The sequence below is a fragment of the Brienomyrus brachyistius genome, chromosome 8 (genome assembly GCF_023856365.1).
Source record: "Brienomyrus brachyistius isolate T26 chromosome 8, BBRACH_0.4, whole genome shotgun sequence".
Taxonomy (NCBI): domain Eukaryota; kingdom Metazoa; phylum Chordata; class Actinopteri; order Osteoglossiformes; family Mormyridae; genus Brienomyrus; species Brienomyrus brachyistius.
In genome coordinates, this window is record NC_064540.1 from 26,734,486 (window position 1) to 26,759,101 (window position 24,616).

The 24,616-nt window shown below is 41.8% G+C and overlaps 2 protein-coding genes across 2 annotated transcripts; both read left to right on the forward strand.

The window, feature by feature from the left end:
- Window positions 1–2,084: 2,084 nt before the first annotated feature.
- LOC125747418 (protein FAM110A-like) lies at window positions 2,085–7,598 on the forward strand. The gene is made up of 2 exons (XM_049022656.1): window positions 2,085–2,245; window positions 5,623–7,598. Exon 2 carries the CDS (start codon window positions 5,791–5,793, stop codon window positions 6,910–6,912), a length of 1,122 nt encoding a protein of 373 aa, XP_048878613.1. The 5' UTR covers window positions 2,085–2,245; window positions 5,623–5,790; the 3' UTR covers window positions 6,913–7,598.
- A 2,983-nt stretch (window positions 7,599–10,581) lies between these two features.
- On the forward strand, window positions 10,582–18,663 carry LOC125747860 (NSFL1 cofactor p47-like). Its single transcript, XM_049023405.1, has 9 exons — window positions 10,582–10,741; window positions 11,422–11,513; window positions 13,179–13,250; window positions 15,489–15,654; window positions 15,955–16,050; window positions 16,126–16,235; window positions 16,592–16,729; window positions 17,188–17,355; window positions 18,199–18,663. The coding sequence occupies exons 1-9, from the start codon at window positions 10,640–10,642 to the stop codon at window positions 18,359–18,361; spliced, it is 1,107 nt and encodes a 368-aa protein (XP_048879362.1). The 5' UTR covers window positions 10,582–10,639; the 3' UTR covers window positions 18,362–18,663.
- The last annotated feature ends 5,953 nt before the right edge of the window (window positions 18,664–24,616 follow it).

The following is a 24,616-nucleotide window of genomic DNA, read 5'->3' on the forward strand; positions in this document are numbered from 1 at the left end:
TAGAACATCACTAACCTCTTCTGTACAACCATTCTTTCTGTTACTAATTTTGATTGTAGGAAACTGTGCTTAATTATACACCTCTGCCAGGAATGGGTGTGCCTTTATTAGGCAATTCCTCTAATTACTAGGGGTGTCCAGGGACATATAGTGTATGAACACACCTGTGAACTCAGAAACTAAATGGTTTATTGTTGCTAAAGACATGAACATCTAGCTGTTGCCTAGACTGCTAAGGTTTTCCCATATCAGCACAGTGTACTGCCAAATGTTCAATACAGATGAATGTTGCAGGGTGAAACAGATATTCAGTGAGTAAGACTGTACCTCAAAGGCTGAAGAGAGTGCTGGGTGTTAACCAGGAGGGAGTGACTCTATCCTGTAAAAATGGAGGAAGAGAAGTAGATGAGGCAGATTGGGAGACAGATAAAGGAGGTTGAAAGGTGGGGGTAAGAGCAGAATTTTCTGGAGGAAGTGGGGGTTCATGCTCCATGAAACTTGCTGAACCAGTTTGAGAGATCTGAGGTTCATGAATCTCTCCTGTCCACACTCACTCACTCACTCTCACTCATTCTCACTATCACCTACCTTCACACATTCACTCACTCTCATTTACCTTCACTCACTCACTCACTCACTCACTCATTTACTGATACACACACTGAGTCATGACCTCATTAAAAGACAGTGAAACACTCAAGCCGTCACAAAAAACACATGGCACTTGACAGAAACAGGCATACAGATTTTATTCATAAAGTGGACATTTTGACTGGCAGTTCTTCCATTCATTATTTTTTTTTTCTATAGCTTTAGGGCCATTCCTTTAGAACTGATGTTTGGAATGGGCTGAACGTAAGAACACACCTCAAACAGTATTAACACATGAACAGCAGCTGCGGTTTTATACTCACACATCAAAGACAAAAAAAGCCCTCAGAGATTTTTCGGGTTTCGGGGATAGGTATTTCTCTTCAAACTTGTTTCTAGTGTGTCTTTCCCTTCAGAAAGACAAAGATGGTAAAAATATTTAATTGATGTATTGATCCCTCAATAAATTAAAATTTTAATGGAAATATCCTGACAGTAAAAGTGACCTTACTTAGATGTAGTAAGCAGTTTGTGGCCCAAATTTCTTTAGTGTCTTCAGTGTGTTATCAATTAAAAAAAAAAAACACTGACATACAAACTTTTATGTTTGCCCAAGTCTGCCATCAGACCCAGGATTGAGTAATTTTGTGTCCTAATGATATTCTGAACTGGTAAAAAAAACTTTGAAACTATTGCAAAAGAGAAATCAATTAGTCTGTCAAACGAATCTCAACTGCAACCCCGTCTTGGCCCAGGATCTAAGAGATGATAACATAGAGCAGGATGTTGATGCTCCAGTTAAATTTCACTGAATCATCTTCAGCACAGTCATCTTTTCTCCTGGGTAAAGGCAGAAATAGTTGTCTTTCATGAACCCTATAATGCTCTGCTTAAGCAACAGCAGGCTCTTCTGCTGGTTTCAGCTAGTTACAGCTCACTTAAATATGATCCAAAAACATTTCTAAGTGATTCACTGCTGTGGGTGATTTATTGTTCCAGTGTGGGTAAGACTTTCTCTCATATCTGTGCTTTGACTAGCACTAGTCCTGCAGGATGTTGTAACTAGAGATCTCATTGGAAGGTAAAAATCTGCTACCTCCATAATCAGGCATTTAGGAAGAGAGACAGACCGATACACGGGAAGAGGAGGGTGTGAGTGATATATGTCCATGAGCTATGCCATTAGTTGACCATGATCGGGAGTTTTACTCTGTGCTGTGACACAAAATCTTTAGGGATACAAGCAAAACATTCATAAATTTACTTCACAAGGGGAATAGAAAGAAAATTTGATAAAAGACCTACAATCTATAGTTTGCAGTATGGAGGATCCTGGACGGTTTGGATGTAGCTATCAGTCTCATTTCCACCTCTCTCACAGGTAAGTCATGGAGGGTGGGGACAATACTGTGATGTCACAAACCTCTTCATGGTTCTGACACTTCTGATTGGACAAGGGGAGGGGCATTTAAGCAGTCAGTATAACCAGTTTTGACTGCCTCTGCCTATCAGGCAGCTCTGACACACACTCCTGCTCAAATTCTGTCCTTTGCGCTTGGAGTCTTATCTCCTCCTGTAGCTCCACCAGCGTTCTACCACTGTATTCTGGAATTCTGAGTGTCTGATGAAGGCTTCAGGAAAGCACACAACTAAGGTAAGCCATGGAGGGAGATGGAAATTAAAATTAATGGTGATGTTTGCAAGCTACTCAAATAAACATGAACTAAACGACAGGAAAAAAGTGTCTTACGTTTCACTGTTTGCTTTTTGAAACTCTGCGTGACATTTGATCTGGTTTAGCTCCTAAGAGTGCAAGATAGGATCGTTTATTGCTGGAGATGCTTGTGTGAACTTGTCTGCCGGCGTCGGTTGAGCGTCTGCCCGCTGGAGGAAGCCTGGACAGGTGCTGTTTCTCTAGCACAGCCCAATGCAAAAGGGAGGTTCAGGAAAAGCTAAGGAAGCGTGTCTGGCCATGTTGGAAGTATAGAGATCGCAAACTCAGCAGGCCAGCAGAACTGTATTTTCTATATCTCTAACTACCTTAACTGCTACATTGACAAGACTGTACACTATTTATTTAAATGACATTTACATGTATTTGGTACCATCCAAGCCAGTTGCTCAAGTTCCTACTAGCTGGCTGAATACTGTTGCACATCTATAAATAAAATCACACAGGAGGACATGTACAGCTGCATGTCATATCCCGGTTAGCAAGACATACAAGACAGCAGTTGGAAAACATCAGTTAGTTTCCCTCATAACATTACAGTGTAGTCATCAGATCATTCTTGACGTCTGAGAGCATATGTGAGAATACGAATGCACTATGGGATATGTGATTCAGTACGGGAACAGGTGGTTATTAACTGCAGCTTGCAACCACCATTGTTGATTTAGGTGTGCTTAAGGCTTGTGGAATGCAATAATCTCCACATGCAATTTACAATCATCAGTCACCTAGGGTGACCGGCTTTTCTGAGTTATTAGTCTTTCTTTCTGACTCTCTTTCTGTTGCTTTATCTCAGCTTGCACCATTTTGTTACCAGATTTCTCTGACATGAACTGGTGCCATTATTTAGGAGAAATGATGGAAATGCCTGGAATGCACTGGTGTGGCGAGCAAGTTGTGCAGAACTCACACAACATCCGAGGAACACAAGAAGATTAACGAATGAGACAGTTTTATACTTGTGGTAGAATTTTGTCTTGTACTTAATTGAATTAATCTAAAGTTTAGGTCTCAGCTGTATTACATGGAAGTATATTTTAAAAGGCCCACTACCTCATTCTATTTGAGGAAAGAAAAAATGAGGAATGATTGCAAAAAGGGGTGGGGGTGGGGGGGCTGCAGCTAAAAGACTAACTGTTAGATATTCCGTCTTACGATATCTTCCTTGTCAGGTCCCCACAAGGCTCCTTGTGCCCAACTCGTTCACAGCATACCTGCTCACATGTCTCATGTTTACCAATACCAGCTTTGCACCTCGTGGTAAAAAAGCCTCTTATTCAATGGCTATAGTCCTGCTTGCAAACTCCTGTAGACCGACTGGCATTTCTGACACCATTCTGCCCCTGACTGGAAGTAAAGATTTGATTGGTGAACAAATCTAGTGTGTCAAAGAGAAGCCAAACAGTAATATAAAGCAATGAAAGCAGGTTTGCTTTCATTCAAACATTCTTGTGACAATGAACGGCCAAGTAAGCATGTTTCCTGTGTTCATGTGTGTGCGTGTTCCAGTCCAACCAGACTTTTTTCCAGATCATTTCCATGCGAAAGGTATATGTGGATGGGTGTGGAAGCTTTTCCTAATGGACTCATCTAAACAATGTGATAATTACACAATTGTTATGTGTTATGTATGAATTGAGGTAAATAACTTAAACAGGCAGCCCCCAGATGGGGATAATCATTGTTCAATGATATTACCCCTTGAGTTGCCAGTATGCTGTAAAATGCCATGTTCCATTTTGAATTAATATTTTTATCGAGATTGTTACTTTGAAAGCAGAGTATCAGAGACAGAATGAATCTGATGCCAATTAAGAGTAATTACAGAAAAGTGGTACAAGTGATATGGAGATGAGACCACATGGTCTGTGTAGCTATATCATTAACTGTACCTTGCTTGTTTTGAATAATTTGTATTTACTTGTAATACTTCGGAGTATTTACTACTGGATTACAATCTGGATTTAGAAAGGATTTCCCTGTATCCAGTCTGAAACCTGTTTTGCGTAACACTCCACGGCTTGTCATGCTTACAGAATCTAGCTCACCTCCAGAAGTTATAAAGTACCTTTAATCAGGGCCCACCCTGGGTGTTCCGGCGCATCAGGCAAGATTCTGCTGACCCCCCTTCCCCCAACCGCCACCCCCAAAGAAGCAGAAAACAAATTTTGTCAGTTCATTTATATTACAAACATTTTAGCAGTATGGCTACTAAACTGCTAGCTCAGGTCTGTATGACAAGAAAAGTAGTGAAATATTAAAACTAGTGTAAATGTCATGGAATGTAACCACAAGTATGGCTTCTTATTTTTTGCACTCACTCTTTTGGCACCCTAAGCGATTGCTAATCTTGTCTATAGGGTGGGCCAGCCCTGACTTATAATTGTTTTGTATTGTTTTACAGCTTACTGCTTGTAGTTTACGCAAAGGCTGGCCCTCAGTGAGTCATGTTGCTGGTAATCCTGTTATCAGTTTGCACCCAGATCTGTCCTACAAGGCACCCAATCATAAACTGCAGTCTAATTTCCCTTGTGGCCAGTAAAACAAGCCAGGCACAGCTACAAGGCGATATCTAAAAAATATAAAGCATGAATAGGACAAGGAGAGACCATAGCAACATCAGCTGGGGAAACTTAATTCATTCTTCTGCCCAGCAGTGAAAAATAGATTGTAGTAATAAAATTGGTTATTTAAAATTAAATGTTGATTCAGCATCATCAAAAAACCCTGCTGCAGTACCATGAAAGATGGTAAATTGCTGTAAAATAAAAAAAACAAAAATAAACAGTCGACCCTTCGGCATTGCAACTGTCCCCATCGTGGTTGTTATATATCGTGTTGTTGGAATAAGAAATGAAATGAAGAGTTTGTGGGAGTCTTTTGAAGACCACAGATGACTCACAAAAAGTTTAGTAAATACATAAATGCATAAAATATATGTAGAGTGTTGGCTATGGCACCAAGCATGTTTATAGCAGCCTCTCTTGTGCGATCCCGTTGTGATCTTTGAATCTCGTGTATCTTGTATGTTTTCACTTTGCTCCGCTCACATGCTCACTTCGCTCACCAAGGGGACTAAACCTTGTGATGCGGAAGAGTCGTCTGTAGAAGAAACGCTGGTTGATATCCTCTGGCAGTGATTAACAGGGGAACAGTGCCCTGATCTGAAATGTTTTCATTATACCTCTCTATCACACGCCATGATGTAACCTTGTGATACTGAAAGGCCAGATTGTAGTCAATGCACAGGCAGCTCAGTGTCTCCCAGGCCAATCTGACCACTTCTCTTGTTTTTGCAGAAGCCTGTCCAGTCTGAAGACAATCAGACTACAACATTTGGTTTGTGTCTTGTGCTGTTGAGACGCCATCATTCCTGCCTGTCAGGCGGCCAATAAACGAAACCAGAGCAGAAACCCAAAGCAAGCAGCCAAATCAGCAGAGAACAAGTTTCACTGGATCGTACCTTAATGTCAGTGGAAACTCTCAGGCCCTCATCCGGGCGTATAGTGGTGGCCCCTGTCACCACTGCTACGCCCATTCGCTTGCGCAACAAAGGGCCTGACTACTTCCGGCGCCCAGAAGCTCCTGAGGTGGGCCGACCCAGTGCTGTGGAGCGTCTGGAGGCGGACAAAGCCAAATATGTTAAGAGCCATCAAGTGATACGTACCAAACAGGAGCCTGTTTGCGCCCCTGCGACGCCCACCCGCCACCCAGCTAGGACCACAAGCCCTCAGACCACACCCAACCGACCTATTATAACCCACACAAAGGCTCAGAATAAACCGACACCCCCATTACCCACAATTCCTAGCCCCAAGGTCACAGCTGTTATTTCACTGGCTCCATCTTCCCGACTGTCACGGCCGCCCCCCCACAGGCCACTGGTTTCAACCAATTTACCGCAGGCCATCACCCGTAAGACCAAACGCCCGGAAACACACAGCGGCTCAGTGCTCAACTTGGAGACCCTCAGTAACCTTATCAATGTGTCTGATACGCCTCCACCTTCCATCACCCCCACCCCGACCTCGCCCCTCACTCCCGATGACCTCGTCACAAGTGATTCCCCTTCCACCTTTCTAGGCAGCCTGCCTGGGTTCACTGAGCCAAACTGCACCCCACCGCTAAGTCCCCCTGTAGTGGCAGTGCGCAGAGTGGACGTGCGGCCCCCACGCGCCCAGGCGCCGCCTCTCCGAGTGCAGCTGCTGCAGCACCCACATCCGCACCCCTCTGTCCTGTCGCCACCCCCCGCATCGCCTGCATCCACCTGCTCGCTACAGCGCTCCAAGTCAGACCTGAGCGATCGATTCTCCCGAGTGCCCGCTGACCTGGAGCGATTCTTCAACTATTGTGGCCTGGACCCCAGCGACATGCAGGGCCTGGCCTGGACTGGTTCAGACATCACCTCACTCTCCCGTCTCCGCAGTGCCAGTGCACCGGGCTCCAAGCACGGTGGCCCATCGCAGGACGGTGACCAGGAGCCTGACGAAGAGGGTCCTCCCACGAGCCGTGTGCCCTATGGCATGTCAGTCATTGAGCGGAATGCTCGTGTCATCAAGTGGCTCTACGGCTTGCGGCAGACAATGTAACTGTGTCACATTTCTGGGGCAGTTTGACGAAAATGCACCTTCTCTCCTGACATGCAGGCAGCGAAGTCTCTATATTTCGGGCCAAGCTAACCCACTAAATTCACACTGTGAGAGAGTAAAATGTTGCTCTGATATGTACAGTATCTATGTATGTATGTCTTATTTATAAACATTACATCAGTTGTTGATATAAAAGAATCCAAACACAAGCTGCTGAGATAACGCTATGGTAGAGCACTGCTTTTCATCTCAACGTTACTAAGCTAACGTTTCATATTCTGCTGTGACAATGGGGACATTGAGTCAATAGGTACTGAAGACAAATAAAGGTGAGGCAGGGAGGAGAAGCTGAAATGCTGGAGGCTTCAGCCGCCTCCGTTTATTCCAAAGGCCACTTCACAGCAGCGAGGCAGAAGGATGAGCTTTTCAGCAGGATCTTTCGATGACATCCTTGAGACTATGCAGAAAGACTTTTCTTGTTCTTGTCATCATTTTTTTTTTAAATCTGAAGATAAGATAGAATTCTCCTCACTGCATTTTCCATGTGAATTAACTTGTAAATATATCCAGGTGTCCCTGAATAAGTTTCGGCTGAATACATTTCTTTGCTGGATTGGCTGAATAAGGGCCGTGCACATTTTGCATTTATATGTAAATAAAGCATCAAAACCTTTTTTTTGAAAAAAGCTTTGTGGCCTGTTATTATTGCTGCTGCCTTGATACAAAGATGAACTTGAAATTACCTTTTAGTGCGTGTGCTGTTCTTTGTGTTCATACAGGTCTGTGCTAGCATGCCCTTGTTATTGTCAGTGTAGCAGGGTTTTTCCAAGCCCTGAGATTCTGTCGGGTTTATCTTGAAAATCAAGAGGCCCTGAAATTAGCTGATCCAGTGTGTTTTTCTACAGAGAGCTGTTTCATTAACATCACACTACTGTGAAGTCTCTTTTCACTGCCCAATCATCACATAATTGTTCAATTGCAGCATATCATTTGCATTTAAATGAGGTGATTTTTTTTACGCATTGCACGACTAGTAACACAGGGGGAACGTAACCTGAGGGCAGGGTACGAACTTAAGGACTGTTTTCAGTCTCACTTCCTCATGAAGATGAAAACTTCTGTTAGCTCTGAAGTACATGTTTTCCTCTCTCGGTTTATACTCATATGACAGGTCAATGTCATCTACGCCCTTAGGTGTAGGCTTGATCTAAGTTACCCATTACTCATGTGACTCACTGACGTCATAGAGAGCATTGGTGGTGGGTGTGAATACAGAGTGCTGGGGTGGGCTTTACCAAACCATCTGATTCATCTCATCCGGTCTAACATGAAGCTGTGAAAAAACAACAAAAAAAAAATACAATAACCCTCAGTCTAAAGTTGTGAAAAACTGTAAATAAAAAGCAAGCGATAGCTACCTAAACAGTCCTAAACAACAAGCTGGAAAAAGAATGTATTTTTAGCTATTACCTGATAAAATCTCTACCAGGGCATTCTGGGGTTTCCATGAGGAAAATTCCGAGAGAATGCAAGAGACCTAATCAGTCATCTCAGCTGATACTAACTGGACTGTATCGCCCTACCCCAGTACACTTATAGCTGCGGACACTGTTACAGTTTTGTTACTGTTAATTTTAACACAATTCGAACAGAACAGCTGTCAACAATCTTACTGAGAAACGGCATATTTCTGTAACTGTAAATAGGAAAAAAATGCTATATAAAATCTACATGAATACCGTTTTTAGATAAGAAGACAGTAGATTAAATTCTGGCCTATTGAAGGTTTAAATGAATATTTTTAATTAATAATTTAATTACTTAAAAAGTAATGTTGGAATTCCGCTAGCTATGAATTACTCATCGGCCTTCACTCATTTCAGATTTTTGACATTTACTTTGCTAATGATCGACGTGCAACTGCAACAACACTTGCATTGTTAGATAATCCAGGTTTAAACTGTGAAGTGTTGAGCACTTTGTCTTAAAACAAAAATGCCACCTTATAAACATCCATCATTTTTTAATGAAAATTGTGACTCTGATAAGCTTTTACAATTATTCATCAGTTATGTCCTCAGATGAAATAACATTGAACATAAGAACATAAGAACATAAGAACTATACAAACGAGAGGAGGCCACAGGTATATCCTGCACTCCGTAACCAGGGCTTGAGCGTCTGGCACACCAGCAATTTTCCTGGTGGGTCAATCGGCATGTGGGCCGATAGAATTTATCATGCAGACACTCCCCCCCAGTTCTGGACCCAAAAGTTCAGGACCAATTTATATTTCCAGTCCAGCTCTACTTGTGATCTATTATCTAAGGTGGATCTTACCAAACCAACTCATTTAAAAATATTGCCTGAAATGAATCATTCTGCATAAGAAGGTTTGACTAAGGACTGGGTGCACAGATCAGCTTTCAGTATGTACTTAGAAAGCGGAAATGTTTTTTCACTTACCTAGCCTGCAGTAGGATTCCGACTTTACTTGTGACGTCAAGCAGATGTGTTGAAGTCTTGGCATTCAGAAAGTTTATTAGTCAATCCATCTAACATTTCAGTCTAAAATGATTTTCAAGGCTAGAGAGAAAAGTTCATTTTACGAAATTCCTCTGAGTAGGAACTATTTGCGCATGTATACACGCACAAATACAATGCATTTCTTGATAGGGAAATGATTTTCAGTTGAATCACCTCCCCTTAAACTAAATGATTAGTTTTAATATCTTCAATATGTAATTTCTAACTAAGTGCAGGACTGAAGACATTACCACATTGCCAGGTGCTGATGTAGTTTCTCTGTGTTTTCCGTGATTGTCATCTACACTCTTGTAGGCCTGTATTTGAAGATATGCAGCTCATTGGCTTGTAGGGTGTAGGTCTTTCATCACGGGACTGAATAAGGAATTAACCACTTAAGTAAAAAAAAACCTTAATTTAAAAATGATTTTGTGTCTGCCACAAAAAGTGCAAAATATTCCACATTAATAGGCAATGTTATAATAAATTAACATCCATCCATCCATCCATCCATCCATTTTCTGAAACTGGTTGTTATACAGAGTTGAGGGGATCTGCAGTTGGACCTGGAGGAAACCCCACGACGACACAGAGGTGTGAAGCAACAGCGCTAACCACTGCACCACCGTGCCGCCCCTATTAAAGTACAATAAAAGGGATTTATTTTGAAATTAACAAATTTAGACTCTTCTTCAAAATAATCTATTTTTAATTTAATAAAAAGGCAGTGTTTCAAGAAACATGCTTTTCAGTTTTTGCCAGAAAGTCACTACATTTGACTATTTATTACCTCTGGTCTGTTGTTTCAAACAATATATTTAACTGATATACGTATTCATTTAGGAAATGTTTACAAAATTAATTTTACAGTTCATGATATGTTGTTTATGCTGTCAATTCGTTTATATCACACGATTTCATTTGTATGTGCCAAGAAATACTGCGAATCTCATGTCTAAAGTGATTGTGAATAAAAGAGCATAAATAAACAGTTTGGGGAAATTTATGATGAAAAAACAAAATGTAAGAATTCCATCAATAAATATAGTTTAATACTTGTTACATTAACATTGTTTTTTTTTTCTTTTAGAAATTACTGAACGTAAATACAATTCTCACAAAAGTGCGGAACTAAAGTTTGACTACTCTGGTAGGAGCAGACGGAGGAGCGGACGAAGCGCATTTGCAGCGTCATTTCGAGATGGCGGATCGTGCAGAGGCTGTGAGGGAGTTTGTTACTGTGACTGATGTAGACGAGGAAAGGGCCCTTTTTTTCCTGGAATCGGCTGGTTGGGATTTGCAGGTATGTGGTAATGACAGTCCTCAAAGATGCAGACATCGTTAACACAATGATCCAAAGACCCGCCGCTGTCAAAGTAGCAGACCGGCGTGTTGACAAGAAGTTTCTTGTTTCAGATCATTTTGTAACATTAATCAATATTATACGAATTTGCAAGTTATACCTTCTCTTGGCGTGTTAAAGACATCGGCTGCTTTTTTGGGCAGTAAGTTTTAAGATATAGTACTATTATTTTACTATTTAAACTAGAGTAACCACGTTATCAAAATGTTAGTCAATGCATTCCAGCCTTGCGTGTCTGAAATTCCTTTTTCTGATAGCATGTAAAATGTCTGCTTTATAGTAATAATACATCAAGAGTCTAGAAAACACATTTCAAATTCATGAAGTGTTGTGTACATTTTATCTAAGGCAATTCCCTAAAGTAACCATCTCAGCGTGTTGTTACTATTCATTTCGAAAGCTCCTGCCCGTATTGCTTGGAATTTACTTAAAACGAAGTGAAAGTGCTGTTAAAAGTTGCATAGAAGACTATACGTTGCTGCTTTGAATGGAGCTATGAGTAACACTGCATCTTTGTTTGGCGCCTTAGCATTTTAACTATGTGATGTAATAATCAGTGAATTGATGGCATTATGTCATAAATGATAATACATGGTTTCTCTCCGTTGCCCTCAACCAAGCTGGCGCTGGCCAGTTTCTACGAGGACGGTGCAGAAGATGAAGCTGGGATACCGCCTCAGCCAGAGAGGCCTCCGGTTCCAGAAATTTCCAGGTGCTCATCCATAACTGAACGTTTGTTTGCATCCCATGAGGTTTTGTATGTGCTTGTCATTGTCTCATCAGATCTTCTTTAGGAAAGCAAGATTCTATGTTTTAACACTTACCTAGATTGTCCTGGATGAACTGGTTTTGCATTCAACAGGTTGGTCTTTCAACAGGTCTGATTCTTTGTGAAAGTAGGTCTCACTTTAAAAAGGGTCGGAGACCACTGCAATAGATGTTATGCAACCCCGACGTTAACACCATCCATCTGTAATAAAGCTGAAGTGTATTTTGAATCTATGTTGAAGAGTTTCCTTTTCTGTTTTAGTCTCTAATTTGTTAGAAGTCACCTGTGTGTTCATTCTCTTTGACTGATGCTCATCTCTTCAGTTATTTGCCCTTTGATGTCTTGAAATCTCATGGATGATCTGACCCATGTTTCTCCATGTATTTCACATCTTTCCTGGTGGCTTCCTGAACTTTTTGTTGTACATTCTTACTGGATTTTGGCGTCACTTTTCTTTGTGATTTTTACCCTGTGCCTTCTGTCATTCACTTTGATTCCTCTTTCATTTTCATCAATCCTTTGTTCAGATTCCTTTTGGTCCTCTGTCAGTTTCAGGTCCAGGATCTTAAATCGGTATGTGATGCTTTTCTGAAAAGCAGTGCATATACGCTTCTGGTAATTTCTGGTAGTCAGATGGCCTTGTTGTTCCTTTTGCAGCGGTAGTTCGTGATCTGCCACAGTGTTCCATCATGTTGGGGAAATACTGAGGCACCAGACATTTTTCCATATAATGCTGCGCATAATGATCAGATTTTCCTGAGTGGGGGGGGGTTATTAATGGTCGTTCAGAAATGTGTAACTGATATAATGTTATTTCTTCAAAAATTGGTTCAGCTGCTTACATGTCGTAGGACTGTGTGTAGTGTTGGCATCATGAGGCACTCGGGGGGGGCGCGCTTAGCCCTCCCAAATGACTGCTCATGCCCCCCCCCACAAAAAAAAAAATCCCCTGAAGATTCTTAAAAAAAAAAAAAAAAAAAAACATTATTCCAAAATAAATTAATGCGCATTTAAATGGAGTAATCAGATGTAACCCAATAACCTGTGTATTGCGCACCGAAATCAATTAAGAAGCTAATGTTAAAGGCAAATATTGATATTCTGAGGCAATTCAACAGTGAGAGTCCCCAGATTCACCGTTTTAAAGGTGAGTCAAGTGTTATTCTATTGGCATTGTGCTGCCACAGATCTATTAGGAAGTTCTAGGAGGAATTCATATATCAAACTCTCCTGTACAAAACATGTTAATGTCCCTCCGGTGCTGAATAATTGACACATTGTGCAAGTGCAGGTGACTTGTCCTTTGCTTTCTGTGTTGTGCTGCTGACCTGCAATAATGTGTAGTGCATTGAGGTTTTGTTTCGGTCTGGTTTGATCTCAAAGTTAAGAGGACTTTTTTGTAACAGCAATGCAGAGACCCAACCCCACCTGCCATCTTCAGATTTTTCTTCAAATTCAAAGCGAAAGAAAAACGAAATGCTAATAATGCAAAAAACACACATCATGTCAGTCTGTGTGCTTTGGTCCAGTCATGAAATTTCTCTCTCCACCAGGTTGTGCAGCCCTTGTGTTGTGTTGTTCAGTTTTTTTGTTTTATTTTTGTGTCAGTCAGCCCAGAGTCACGTCCTTCAGAGACCTTGTGCATGAAGACCAGGATCAAGGTGATGAGGAGGGACAGAGGTGAGAGTCGGTCAGTCTACTGGGAAAGTCTGTTAGTAGGATGAAATACAGACACTTATTTGTTCCCAGATAGCATTACTATTACATTACTAAGAACTGATACTTTACTAGTATTTACATATGGTACTATGCAAAAGTCTTAGCCAGTCAAAAGAAATGTTTAAAGCTCTTTATCTGAGTAGTAAGTGCACATTTGCTCAGAACAAAAAAAAACACAATTTAACATATGAAAACTAAGAATCATAAAAACTAGCAAAAATGTCTTCTGTTCTCCAAAAGGTTTCTGAGATCTAGTTGGATGGCTAGATGAACATCACTTCAGCTCCCAAACTTCTCCTCAGGGGCACCTCAGCCATTACATGTATTTGTTAATTTTCACAACCTGTGGCCACAGCTCACTTAATCAATCAACTTAATTAGTTAAAAAGTCAATGAGATATTGATTGGCTATGTGAGGTGTGCTAGTGGTCGAGTCAAAAAATACACTATGAATGGTTGCTGGAAATAATGGGGTGATTTTAGCAGAGGTTTTGAAATAGCTAAGCTAACACACTTTGGCAGGCATAATAGCATAGTTTTACACCAACATAAAGATCATTTACACAACATTTTCTCAGGCTGTCTAAGACTTTTGCACAGTACTGTAAGGCTAAAGGTGGCCATATACTTCAAACGACGTCAGGGCAAAAAAAAAAAGCACATTGGCACAAACAATTTGTCGCATAGTTAAAATGATGTCGCCACCTTGTTCACTGTCCTGCCACAAACTCTTGAGGGTGTGAAATGTTTTCGATGCAGCAGATCTTCATACAGAATGCAAATAAACATATTAGAAGAATTAGAATTATAAGCTTTTTATTGTCATTATACTATGTGTAATGAAATTGCAAAACAGCTTCCTTTGTGGCAATTGCGTGAGTCATTTTAATAAATGAGATGACAGCTCTTTTAAAATGAAAGTTGCTCTATTTATTAACAGCCACTATTGGTTTAATACTGGCAGCGACAGACAGGGAAGTTAACAATTTACACGACACATGTAGTTGCATGCTAAGGAAACACATGCCTTCCATGGCAAGCACTACATAGCTACAACATTTACTATTTGCATTATTTATTTACACTATTTACAGATGTATGCAGTGTAGTGTGCACAGCAGGCCGGTAACTGCATAGTAAGTCCCACTGAACAACCTTGTGGCAAACAGCTAATTCTCCACAGTGGTTGGGATCAGAACAAACGAAAATGTTTGTTTTCGGGGACGTCACACAAGTAGTGTGCTGGTCACAGTGTTTGCTGCAGTGCTTGCAACTCATGCAGTGTCATCTTTTTAAAACAATGTCGATTCCGTTAATTTTGTTTGAAGTATGCGGCCATCTTAAGCAGTCTTTCCATAGATGAGATAATTGTCAGACTGATCCCTAAACAGGCTTTCTAGTGCATTACTGGACTTTTTACTGGCAACTCTTCACAAACACGAATTCCAGGGTTTGACTGCACCTTTTATGCTCAGATAGGTTATTTGCTCTTTTGATGCCGTAGCTGGATTCTTGCTGAAGGCATCTTCTATTTTTAACAGTTAAATAATGCTAAACAAGTATCTACAAATGGCATATTGAAGGACGTTTCCAGATAACTGCAGCAGTAACACATGCAGGGAATGCTTACTTAGAAGAAAGATATCTAGGTTAAAGTATCAGTTTGTACATTAATGTACAAAAACTGGTTCAGTAGTTTCCCAGCCATAGGGCAGGTCCATTGGTGTGCAACATTTTGAATGGCTGTTACCATGGCAACAGCTTATTGACAGTGCACCAATCAGGAGCGCGCAAAGTTTTATGTATTTTTCTTAGCGTCTGTTTCTATCCCGGGTGACTCACAATGCTTGTGGTTCAACACCACACCCATCTCTAAGCTTTTCAGGTTAAGCTCCCTTCCTTAAGGCTACACCAACAGTGGCCTCTCCTACGATTCATGCTCCCCTTGCTTTGTCTTGTCTGCCAGCTTTCATGAGATGATTTGAATTTTGCTTTGCTTCGATTTCAATGGGGCTCGGCACAGTAACGCCCAGTCATAAAATCTCATCATCGGTGTTACTGGAACATCTGGGACTGGGATTACTGGAGGTCATGGGAACTTTGCTGTTTGGAGCCTGTGGTTATGAGTTGGTTATTCTTTAAAATGGTGTCTTTGAGTTCAATCCTTTCTGCCCCTCCCATTCCTGTTCCCTCCCTCAGGTTCTATGCTGGGGGATCTGAGCGAAGTGGACAACAGATTTTGGGCCCCCCCAAAAAGAAGAGCTCTAATGAGGTGGTTGAGGATCTGTTTAAGGGCGCTAAGGAGCATGGAGCTGTCCCAGTGGACAAGGCTGGCAAGAGTCCTGGAGAATCTAGCAAGGCTCGGGTACGTCACAAGTTTTCTTCCAGGTCATCGTGCTGCAGGCCTACGGTGACGAAGACGTTTCTGATGCCCTTTGTCTCTGAATATAATTTGTGTCCTATTATGTGGGTGAAGCCAAGTAAAGAATTCTTAATATAGGTTGTGCTAAGAGGTGGTTCATCACTTGGCATGTGACAATGCGTAGTCTTGACTCCTAGTTAAGTTAGTGGTGAGTTTTAGAGGGTCTGTCTTAATCTCTGAAACATTTAGGCTGTTTTGTTACTGTAAGTGGCATCTTTTTATCTCCACTCTTGCTCTCTTCAGCCTTTTTTAGGTGGGGGTTACAGACTAGGTGCAACAACGGAGGAGCAGTCCACCTATGTGGCTGGGGAGAGGCGGTCTTCAGATTCTAAACAGGAAGTGAGCATTGCGTCTTTGTCCTCACCCCACCTCCAGTCCCGTTGACCACATGCTAACGTTTTCTCGTGGCGGCAGGTACATGTGGTGCTGAAGCTGTGGAAGGATGGGTTCAGCCTCGATGACGGCAACCTCAGGAGCTACTCGGATCCTGGAAATGCCCAGTTCCTGGAGTCGATACGCAGAGGGTGAGGCAACCATTCTTTAGTGAAGGCCAGAGATGACTATGAACCCAGACAGAACTGACAATACAGTATGCTGCTTTTGCCATATTGATTCCAGAATTGGAATTTCTGGAATTGCACATTCATACTCAGAAAAATCATCATAAACTTGACTGGGCAAAATATTCTAGGTGTAAAAAGTTAAATTATTATCTACTACTCAAGTCATTTTTCCACATGGAGTCGTGCCAAAAAATGAAAACGATATAATAATGCCTAGGGTGGACATTTGGGTACTGGGCTGTGTGGAACCTGAGGTGGTGATGATGGTCTGTGGGAATGATCTCTTGCCTGGTCTTTGTTTCCTTCTGTCTATACAGTGAGATCCCCATGGAGCTGAGGCAGCTATCTCAAGGTGGGCAGGTCAACGTGGATATGGAGGACCACCGGGATGAAGGGTACTCCAAGCCCAAGCCTTCCTTCAAGGTTTTTGGTGGCGAGGGCCAGAAGCTGGGCAGGTGAATGGAAAGTAGAGGAAGTAGCTTTCTCAGGGGTGGGGGGGGGGGTGGGCTGTGTGACCAGAGAAGAGCTATGAATGGGTGAGGTTACACAGCAGTCAGTTGTCAAGTTCCTCTTAAATGGTTCAGCACAGACGTCACATTGATAAAACCTGAGTACCCCCTTGAAGGTCAAAGTCAACTCTGCAGTGCATGACCTATCCAAGCAACAATGGACATGCCAAGGGGCAGTATTGGAAGCTCCACTGTTGTAGCCAAGAGCAACATAGTTAATTGGCCTCAGGTTCCACAAGGGAAAGTTTAACTTCCTGTTGCTGAAAACTCTTAAATCTTTGATCCACTTTAGATGCTTTATTTGGATGTGGAAGCCATTGATCTGCAGTCAAATACAGATTGTGATGTGTTCGTGTGTGAATATACTGGCAGCACTTGGTCAGGAGTCCCTATCTCCTCTGTAGCGCGACCCCACAGGTGGTCTCATACGCTGGGATGTCGAGGGTCACTGCGAACCAAGAAGCTGAAGCAAGCGCCGCCATTGTTCTGGACGACACGCAGCCCATCACCAATATCCAGGTGCGGCTGGCCGACGGCAGCCGTCTGGTGCAGAAGTTCAATCACGCCCACAGGTGCGGTGCTAAGTCATGCTGACATGTCCTGCTATGCCCCCCCCCTTTGCAGCAGAAATGAGGATCCATGAGGAAATGGATGGGTCTCAAGTAATTTAAATGATGCTTGATTGACCATTTTTATGTTGATGTGCCCCCATCCTGGTAGGTATATAGCTCTTGAAAAACGTAAGAGACCACAGCACAATTTTTTGTTTCACTCATTTCTTGATTTATCGGTGTTTGTCTGTGAATAATATATATGTTTTTTTTTTTGTAAACTGCAGCCTGGTTCTTCCCTGTTTCTGAATAATGAAGGGCTTCTTCCTTCCTTAATGGGATTTCAGTCCTGCTTCTAGGAGCCTGATATGAATTGTCCTAGCAGTGGACCTGCACTTAATGTTTCCCACTCTTTTGGAAGGTCACGATGTCATCCTACGATTCATGAGAAACTGTCAGATTAACAATCATCTCTGGCATTAGAATGTCGCTTCCGCCCTTATCTGGCTGGTTTCTGGTCATTCCCAGTGTCCCCCACTTCACCTTATTCTTGTGTACTGCTGTCTTAGAAATTTTGAACCCAGAAGCAACCTGCTGCTCAGTGTAGCCTTTTGCCAGCAGAACTACAATTAAACAAGAATTTAATAATGCAGAATTAAAAAATTTATATAGAGCTGGTCTTCCAGAGCTGTATGTTTAAGTTAAATTTCCTGGCTTCTAAAAGCATCCATGGGGCGGCCCTGTATAATTGTGAAGGCAAAAGCCAACTGATTTCTTTCAGCCACTGGCTGACTAACACTGCAGTGTCATGCAACATGTAGATCTAAATAAGATCCCTCTGGGTCTCGATCCTCCCCTGTCCAGGGTATCAGATGTGCGTCGCTTCATCGTGGGATCCCGACCAACCATGGCGGCGGTGGAGTTTGTGCTGATGACTACCTTCCCTAACAAGGAGCTTAGGGACGAGAGCCTGACCCTGTCACAAGCCGGTCTGCTCAATGCTGTCATCGTGCAAAGGCTCAAGTAATAATGCCCCCCATTCACTGGACCGTGTGAGGGGGAGGGAGGCAGTACAACTTTTGACTCCTGGTTGGGAAGCACAGAGTTCTGGACCTGCAGTTTGGTGTGATGTGTTTTTGAGATTCAGTTCCTTGGAGAATGCCTTCCCCCTCACCAACATGGGACTGTCGGCAACAGCTTGTGCACAGTGACTGTAATGGAAGGCAAGATTCAGACGAGATTGGAAGGATTCCTCAACAAACTATTGTTTAAAGTTAGTAGGAAAGAAACACAATAAAACATAAAAAAACATTAAATGTTTTACCTCAAGGCTTGGTTTCTTAATTAATGGGAATTCACAACACTCCATGTTGTCCAAGTGTAACTATATCCCAAAAGCCTTGATTTCTATGATTGATACCAGTCAGCCTTTCCTTCACAAGACAAACTAATCAGAATTGAAGCAGTTTTTCTTTACATCTTTATTTACACCAAGGAATTGTTTTGGGCAAGAATAATATACATAATATGAATTAGCATTTTAATAATTGGACTGATATATTTTTCTGTACTTGTAGGGTTTATATTTATGTATGGTGTTGCAGTGACATTGATTTTACAGCAGAGGGCAGTGTTTAAGGAGCTTTTAGGCAGATTTACTGAGAATGAATTTTCAACTTACTAAAATATTAATGCATCTGTCAAGTCTGCTGTTCATTCTTTTTCATAGTTGCGCAAGCTGATCGTGCAGCTCACTTTAATTTTTTCAATGTGGCATTGATTTAATTTCTTTTAACCACTTGTGACTTGATGATATCCTTGTTTTTCTTAACTGAAGTTGTGCACAGAGATGTGGCAGGCCCGTGTATTTAATGATTGAATGAGTGAGTTTGCTGACAACATTGTTAGGCTAATAGGTGTGGGATGTGAGACATTTGTGTCTGGAGATGCACTTCGATGGCATACTAGAATACAGATGGAATCGGTTTCACAAGATTCCTCTCATTTTTATGGTGCCTGTTTGTGTTTTGCACCCCAGTTTATTACTGTGCAGCTGACTGATGTTACACGATGGAGAAAAGCACAAGGAAACCAGCCTCTGAAACCATTCACTGAAACTAGTGGAGAACAGGACACTGTGCAGGATAGACCAAAATTCCGGCCAACCTTTAAGAATTGCTCTTGGTTTTAACCAGGTGCACTGCAGTTGCTTCTTTCTCTGTACTGCCTTTTCTCGTCGTCCTGTGACCTCATAGCTCAGTCAGATGCATAGCTTTTCCCGCAGGGGTCTTGTGCTCAGTCCTCACTGTACCGCATGCCTAAGGGGGAAGGGGGGGCAATCCGGCCCTGAGAAACCTGCTCATTGGCTTTTCATCAGATTGGTCCCACGGCTGCGTTCCTCCCTCCTTCATTGCTTTACGGCAGTGACCAGGCGCACACAGCACTGTGGATGGCATGAAGCATGTGGCATTTGCTATTGCTTGGGGCTCGTAGATAGCTGAGGGGGCACATATTAGAGACGTGTGCTGGTCTACACCCCTTCTGGGCTGTTGGGGGCATCATATGCTGTGATTGGATCAACTGATCATTCCAGAATGGAGTGATAATGGGGGATGGGTAAAATATGTTCTTTGTCAAAGTTATACATACTGTATAAATGGTTTACATTATTACATATACACATATAACTATATATAAAGATAATTGAAAATGATTATTGCAACCCAAAGTCTAACAGGATCTTTGATATGTTAAATGAGTCAGAAGTTACTCTAAATCTCAGTTAACTGCAGCTCCACGTGGATCAGAGACCAGCTTCCGCCGTGGTCCTGAAGACTGGGACTTAGCTGAAGTCCACAACAATAATTGCTGAAAGCTAAGGTTGGCAATAAGACATTTAAACTGACAGAATGTAAAGAATGAAGTTTAACATGTCTGGTGTCAAATACCCTGGAGTCTATGTTATGATGGCTGGTCTTATTTGGGGCTGCAGGAATATATACTCTCAGCAAAAAAGGGTACGATTTGTACCTTTCTTTGTCACTGGAGCTGAGCAGTTTTACCCGAGCTGTAAGTAGATGTACCTTTTAAGGTACGGAAATGGACTCTAAGGGACATCTCCAAGGTACAAACAATATTAATGAATCCCAATGGTACAAACACTATTCCTCATAGTCCATTTCTGTACCTTAAAAGGTACATGTACCCTTGAGAGTACAGCATCAGTAACAGCAAAGGTACAAATTGTACACTTTTTTCTGACAATGTAGCAGTAGATGTGGGGATTCATTCTACAATTTTGCACTTTTTATGGTGAAGCATAAATCAGCTTATTTTTGAGGCCAGATTCTGTGCTTGTGCTTGATTGTTGATGGGTGCGGCTGCATTCCTCAAGGCATCTGTGGCCAGTGAATTATAAAGGAAGTTCACAGTGGGGGGGAGAGGGATTACAGTCTGTTTGGCATTGAGGGGTTTTGGAATGAGCTACTCAAGTCAACCGCAATCACAGGCATCGGGTGTAATAATGGCCTCTTATTTTGTCAAAGGCAACATTTCCACCTGTTAGGGTTTTAGTTTTCAAGGTTATCCTCTTACTTGTGTGGGAAGTCATGGGCTGTCAAGGCTGGTTTTTATTCTTGTGTTGCGTGACATTGGCTGTCAGCATCTTGGGCTTTTTCGTCGGGTTGCTTTGTCTATGAATCAGTGAGATTGCGTGAGAAGAAGAAGCTCCACCCCATTCCCCCTCCCTGGAGGGATGCCTACCAGCCCGAACCGTCACCCTAGAGGACCACTGGCAGGACAGCACTCTAGTAAGGGCCTGACGTTCAGCACTGTGGTGACTAATGCACATCCGCTCATGCCTTATTCCTAACTGCTGGAGTTTCCTGCTTAGCTCTCCTCTCTGGGATATGTCTTTTTCTGATAGAGTCGGCGAAGTTAGTAGGTAATGAGGTCAGATAAGATTCAATCAATGCTGCTAGAAACTGGAGTACGCTTCATTCTGTCACTCTGTCCGTCTCTAGAGGGAAGTGGGTGTACTTCTGAGCAGGAAGCTATGCTGCGCTGTAGGGACCATAGACTTCTCTCTGCAGATCCTCCTGCTTGATGTGGTCAAGGTGAACATCTGACCACTGCATTGCAGACTTTCTACTTCTCATGCTGTGATTTGCAGTGAAACGTTTCTCCTCTTTCAAGTGTGGTGATGTGTAAGTAGTAGTTATATAAGTATATAACGTATACAATGGGGGAGTTTTATTTACTCATTGGACAGTTGAACCTTCCAGGTGTGTATGATAACTAAAAATCATCAGGGGTAACCCTACAAGAAGGATGCTCCTCATTTATGTTTAGAAAAAAGCTTTGAGATTCCCATCGTTCATAACATTCTCTTGAACTCCAACACACCCCCAGCTTACATAATTATAATGGTTAATCAACTGTTAACATATATTCGATTGATTATATACAGTGACGAAGACTGGCAGTGGGGATGTGAGGTACTTATACGGTGAAATTAATTTTAAACCTTCGTTCAGTATGGTTCAGTATTTAAAGTTACACTGTAACTTTAAATGGTGATGAGGACAACAACAGAAATCTATTTAATACATCTGACAATTGCGCAGTGTCACAGAATTCCACACTTGGCTCAAATAATGTTATTGCAAAATGAAAGGAGAGCTTGCTGTGCTGAAGGCGTTATCATGTCTGTGATCCGCTTAAAAAAAGATCCACCAGAAGTCTTGTTAGTTTAGGCCACAGCAGATAATTTCTGTACAATAAACTTAAGAGACCTACAGTAAAATGGAAAATGACAAGCTGCTCCTTCAACGCTACAATATAAGTTTCAGACCTGGAGGATCACCATGTCAATAAAGAACGGGAGGAAAGCCTGGAATGACACTCCCATTTATGGTACGCTGGAAAGATCGCTGACCACGTATCGCCATTGACTGACAGTCCATCAGAATGATGTGTTCTTTATTGCACAATTACTGAAAATGTTAAATATTCAAAGTTACGTTGCCACACTACTCGTGGAGCAGACCTTCAGCAGTACACCTCTGGTCAGCTAATTTCAACGAGATGTATTTCCTGTTGCTTAGGAACCATGTTCTTTTGTGTAAAGATGATATACAAGAAATACACCCATTAAATACTATATTTAGTGAAAATGTGCATTTAATACACTTTAAAATCAACCATTTTATACAGAATAGATCCACAGCTGTACACATTTATGTGGAATATAGGCGCAGATAAATGTCTGTTAGCCCTCCTTTGGCAGTCGACTTTGGCTGTGAATTTTTTCAGGTTATTTCCAGGTTTTTTCAATATTCCGTTGTGATATATGCTGGTGTTGTATCTTTGCTGTTACATTTAGTCAGGAAGTGTGATTCTCTAACCCCATTAAACTGTCCTTAAGTTTAGCTTGAAGTGCATGGCTCCATTATTCAATCCGTAGTCCTTAGTCCATAACCATATAATATATAATGTTGGAGAAGGATGCTCAGGTTCTTTTCAAATTCCCCTAAACTCATCTCCTGTCTTGGTTACTGCAGCTGTTGGTCAAGTCTATGCTGAATTTATATCATTGCGGCATTGGTTGCAATCATAGTTGTTGCAGGTGCTGTGGCATGGAAATCCTGTAATGCAGCAACTGTATGAGTTTTTGCTGCATTGTTTTACCCGTTTAGATGTTTCAGTTCGTGCAGCGGCTGTAGAGGGCGTAGCAAATACTTCCGACCCTGTAGGGAAGGCATTGTAATTGCTCTGGTAGCAGCATGATTGTCGTCTCAAGGACCTTTATCTCCATGCCTCTTGGGGTTTACATCCACATGATGCTGTGCTTCACCTCCCTTCGCTCTGTCTCATCAACCTGAAGCTTTTGCATCTCACCTCACCATGTGCTGCCTCTTTGACGCCTTCATGAGTGTTTCTAGCTATACATCCTGTGCACCCAGTCACCATGACCCCGTCATCTCCAGTTCCAGTTCTACTATGCACTATTAGGCATTATCTCTTTAGCTTTACCATCTTACTGTGACCATAATTAGTGGTTAGTGGTAAATTCCATGCTTAAAATATGCCTTGACCTTCCATCCACAGTGATACTGTGTTTCCTACCCTGGATGGGTGGGGAGCAGAGAAAAGGAGACTCGGCTTACAGTCTGAAACTAGTGATAACATTGTTATTAAAATTCAGTTCTGCTTTTTTTGTCCCTGTGTTTAAACCATGGCTTTGCTTTTTAGGGTATTTCCTCAAGATAATGCTCACGGGGGTCATTTTTGTTGTCCAGCAACATTACAAAACTATATAGCTCCCAGAATAGTACTACTATACCTCCCAGTGCAAATAAATGAAATAAATAAATAATACTGAACAAGGTGTGTAGTACATGTGAGGCAGAAACATGGAAGGTGTGTATTTTTAGTGCAAGTTGAACAGTAGAGTTATGAGCAAAAGACAGTTGGGTCAATGTCCTTTGAGCTGGGGGTAAGGAATGTACAGACCAGAATTGTTGTACAAATATATGGCAGTAGGAGTACCTCAAGCACTCTGCTCTGTGTTCAGAGAACACGGCTCTGTTCAGGCTTCATGTACATAAAAGAACATAATATTATACTCAGTAGCATTTAAAGTCATTTACAATGTCATATAGACATTTTTCAGTATAGCTTCAAATCAAAATGAATCAAATTTAACACATTTAGTACATTTAACACAACTGCAGTTGCTGTATATATTATAAAAATACTACTTGTAGATGTGCAAGAGAAAATTGGTTAAACCCAGAGTATGAGTTACAATAGTCCAGCCAAGAGGAAATAAAAGCACGAATGAGTCTTTCAAAATCAATCACAGGGAGGCAAGCTTTAAGTTTAGCTAGAACAGTGTTTCTCAACCCAGTGCTTGGGCATACCAATACAGTCCACATTTTTGCATCCTTCCATCTCCCAAAACACCGGTATCTGGGGTTCTCGGTCACTTTATTGATTTAGTTCAGGGGTGCCAGGAGCTGAGAGGAAGCAGAAATGTGGTGCCCGAGAACTGGGTTGAGAAAAAAATTACATAACTCTTCGTGGATGGGTAGTGGGTGAGTACAATGCAGACAAGGGGACCTGCGTGTGGACAGCTGGGTCCAGACAGCAATCCATGCCTTATTCTGACACCCTGCAAGACACAGTATTGCTACAGTAGCCCCAACCACCCTATCATTAATCTGTGTTAAAAAAAAAAAGTATTCAGTGATACTTTGAGAGCTGAGAGTTCAGATTCAGG